The sequence below is a fragment of the Cibotium barometz genome, chromosome 7 (assembly GCF_041138505.1).
Source record: "Cibotium barometz isolate CiBa-2024 chromosome 7, ASM4113850v1, whole genome shotgun sequence".
NCBI lineage: Eukaryota > Viridiplantae > Streptophyta > Polypodiopsida > Cyatheales > Cibotiaceae > Cibotium > Cibotium barometz.
In genome coordinates, this window is record NC_141052.1 from 28,315,121 (window position 1) to 28,318,289 (window position 3,169).

At 43.1% G+C, this 3,169-nt stretch overlaps 1 protein-coding gene across 1 annotated transcript; it reads right to left on the reverse strand.

Moving 5' to 3' along the window:
* Positions 1 to 217: 217 nt before the first annotated feature.
* On the reverse strand, positions 218 to 2,575 carry LOC147636853 (cationic peroxidase 1-like). The gene is made up of 4 exons (XM_086800412.1): positions 2,208 to 2,575; positions 1,898 to 2,089; positions 1,622 to 1,787; positions 218 to 966 (listed from the first exon to the last, which is right to left on the reverse strand). The coding sequence occupies exons 1-4, from the start codon at positions 2,463 to 2,465 to the stop codon at positions 554 to 556; spliced, it is 1,029 nt and encodes a 342-aa protein (XP_086656538.1). The 5' UTR covers positions 2,466 to 2,575; the 3' UTR covers positions 218 to 553.
* Positions 2,576 to 3,169: the final 594 nt, after the last annotated feature.

The following is a 3,169-nucleotide window of genomic DNA, read 5'->3' on the forward strand; positions in this document are numbered from 1 at the left end:
ACGTGCTTGTAATCCTACATATGCAACACTAGCTATTTGTTGATATATATTAGCTAGCATGTGGCAAGAAATTCATATAGCGTGAGAGCCAGGCTCAAGATGACTCTTCTAAAAGAAGGGTGAGAAAGTGAGAGAGAGAAGGAGGCACACATTACAACACAAACAAACCCTCAATTTTGAAGGGTGTGTGAGAGAGAGAAGGAGGCACACATTGCAACACAAACAAACCTTCAATTTTGAGTAATATTTGGATAATTCAAGAAATTTCAAGGTTTTTATAACTAAAACCTCTTCAAAAGTTTAGTTTTTGGAGGTACTTTTTAAATTTTAGGAGCTGCAAATACACTTAAACTTGTTTTTGTTTTTCGTAGCACACGTCCTTGTGGTCATATCCGTGATAAACCCTCTTTTGCACACTATGGACTTCCACAAGACTTCAGACAACAGTTCGATGGTTGCACACTATGGACTGCCACACAACAAGACCACAGACAACACAAAGATCGTGCAGTGATGATGGTTGAGCATATGCCTGCACGAATTTCTGTTTGTTTTAGTTAACAACACGACAATTTGTGCGAATCTGGCCACTGGTCCCAGTGAGAGGATTTAAGTTGCCCATAGCGATCATGGAGGTGGCAAAGTTGTTGAAGAAAGCTCGTGGGTTTTGGCTATAGCTCTGAACGAAGGAGATAGTGGAGCTTCCAGAGGTTGAGTAGAGCTCCTGGTCGGAGCTTAGAAGCCCTCTATTGTTGAGCAGGTTGGTGTAGTAGCAGGTGTCGAAGTGAGTTGGGCTTCTCAGATCCAACGGTGAGAGGTTGTCGTCGCTTCCATTGGAGGGGCACACGCTTTGCAGCTGCGAGAGGTACGTTGTGTTCAAGGTAGAATCAGGTTGGTCAAGACCGTTCTCATTGTATAGCCTCTCCCTGAAGGTGACGCATCGGGCTTGACCGATGGTGTGGGCACCTGCAATGCCAGATTATCAACATGATTAAATGTAAGGAACTTGCTACTATAGTGTGAAACTCTCACAACGACGGCAGTAGTTCATATATATATATATATATATGAACTTCACTATTTTAAAAAGTTCTCTAAATTTTACACATAATCATCAAACCTTCTCTAAATTTTACACATAATCATCAAATGCCTTTTAAACTATAGGGTTTTTTAAAAAAGTCACTATTTTAAAAATTATTCTAAATTTTACACATAATCATACATATTTTTGAAGATCAATTTAGTTTATGGCGTTCTAATTAAAAGTTAAAAAAGGTTGGGATATGTCTTCAAATTTGGTCTATGGCCTTCAAATTAAACGTTAGGGCCTTGAAATTAAACGTTAGGGTATGCCTTCAAATTTCAACGTTAGATTCATGCAAAATGGCATGTGAATGAAACTCTTATACAGGCGTCCACGTGTGTCCCCTGACCCCGAAACAGTACACACAAAGCCTCTAGACTACACACACAGAGACTCAAGACTAAATCCCACGGGATGTTTAATAGACACAACCCTAGAAACCACGTGTGTAGTCCACTCACGTTTAGATTAGCCAAACTTTTCATGCACAGTGAAGTAAGACGGGGTACCAGTTACACCACCATCACAAATCACCTGACAGGGCTACCAGGTCTTGGACGGTGAGACCCTGGGCTTGGAACTTGGCGATGAGAGAGCTCACGTCCAATGATGGGCCTGGAAGGTTTGCGTTGGCTTGGCTGTAGCTGGCCGTTGTAGAGTCCCTTCTGCCCAACAGCACGCTCCAGCTTGGCCCTCCACTCTACCAATAATTACTTGATGATCAACTTAAGCTCTACGATGTATTTATTTACACAACTTGATTATTTCATGCAGCAAGCACGAGAAATCACAGTTAATGGATTAAATTACCAGCACTACTGCATCTCGGGCTGCCAAAGCTAGGATATCGGCGCATGAAACCACCCCAGGGCACGCGGACTCCACGTTGGCCTTGATGGTGTCTACCACGTCAAAGCCTCGGATGGAGTTGACGTTGGGGAAGGCAGTCTTCTCACCCTGGAATGTGGCCGTATCATCCAATAAAACGGAGCCATCGCAGCCCTGCAATAGCCATATCAGATTACTGCGCAATTAGTACGTAGAACAGAGAATTAAAACCTAATTAGCACCCGGCATGCATGAATATGCATTCAGGTTACTCATGATGATCATCTTGCACCTGCACGAAACAATCGTGGAAAAACAGGCGCAGTATCGAAGCCGCCATCCTGGCTTCCTTCTCGACTGCAGTCCGCATGCTGCTCCGAACAATGAACTGTACATAAGGGCAGGAGCTGTTGTAATGGTCGGACGTGAGCTGCCCATGGGCAGACGAAATCAAGCTAGTGGTAAGCATTACTGCCGTCAACAGTAAGATTACGAAGTGGGTTGCAGAATGCTGTTGTGAGCTGCTAATGTGTGAGAGGAGGCTGGCCATGGCGCCTTCTAGTCAACAACACGATCGTGCAAGGCCAATGGCTAAGGTTTGTAAATTGAAGTGTATGAGATATGGATGAAAGGCAAACATTTGAGATGAAGTTGAGAGTGAGGCGCATCTTATAAGGGCGAGCGTTTCTTCTTCTTATCTTAATTTTGTTAAACACACTAAGAAGTGGAAACGAGGACCCACTTTTGGTCGGCTCAACCACCCAACTGAGGCGCAGAAAATATATGTTTTATTTCTTGAGAATGACTAGGATGTCAATAGTATGAGACGCTCCTTGGAGGTTGGTGTGACTAGGAATCTAGGATGTCAATTGTGTGGGAGGTTAGACTTTGGATCGGTTTGACTCTATGCTCATTGTCTCTCTCTCTCACACAAACACACACACAGAGAGAGAACACAAACACAAACACACACAAGAGTGAGTGGAGAACGTAAGCGCATACCGTTAAAAAGTTATATCGACGAACATAAGTGCGGTCATGATTAGCTCCTTACACAACACATAGCAATGATTTCTTGCAATTTCTTCCACTTTCCAAAATGCCCAAAGTTCTAGAATTTCAACCACCATGACAAGTCAAGGCCATTCTCACGCCAAATACAAGAGAGCTCTCTCTCCATTGGGTCTTATAAAAGTTCATCTTTGAGCATGCTTTCCTCAAGCCATTACATTATCATCAATCTCTAAAGAAGTT

Bases quoted from the DNA above. Each gene is read 5' to 3' on its own strand.
- LOC147636853 (XM_086800412.1), bottom strand. From the start codon at position 2,465: ATGGCCAGCCTCCTCTCACACATTAGCAGCTCACAACAGCATTCTGCA. The intron at 1,788-1,897 runs GTAATTTAATCC...AATTATTGGTAG, and splicing joins CCCGAGATGCAGTAGTGCTG to AGTGGAGGGCCAAGCTGGAG. The intron at 967-1,621 runs GTGATTTGTGAT...CTGGCATTGCAG, and splicing joins AGACCTGGTAGCCCTGTCAG to GTGCCCACACCATCGGTCAA.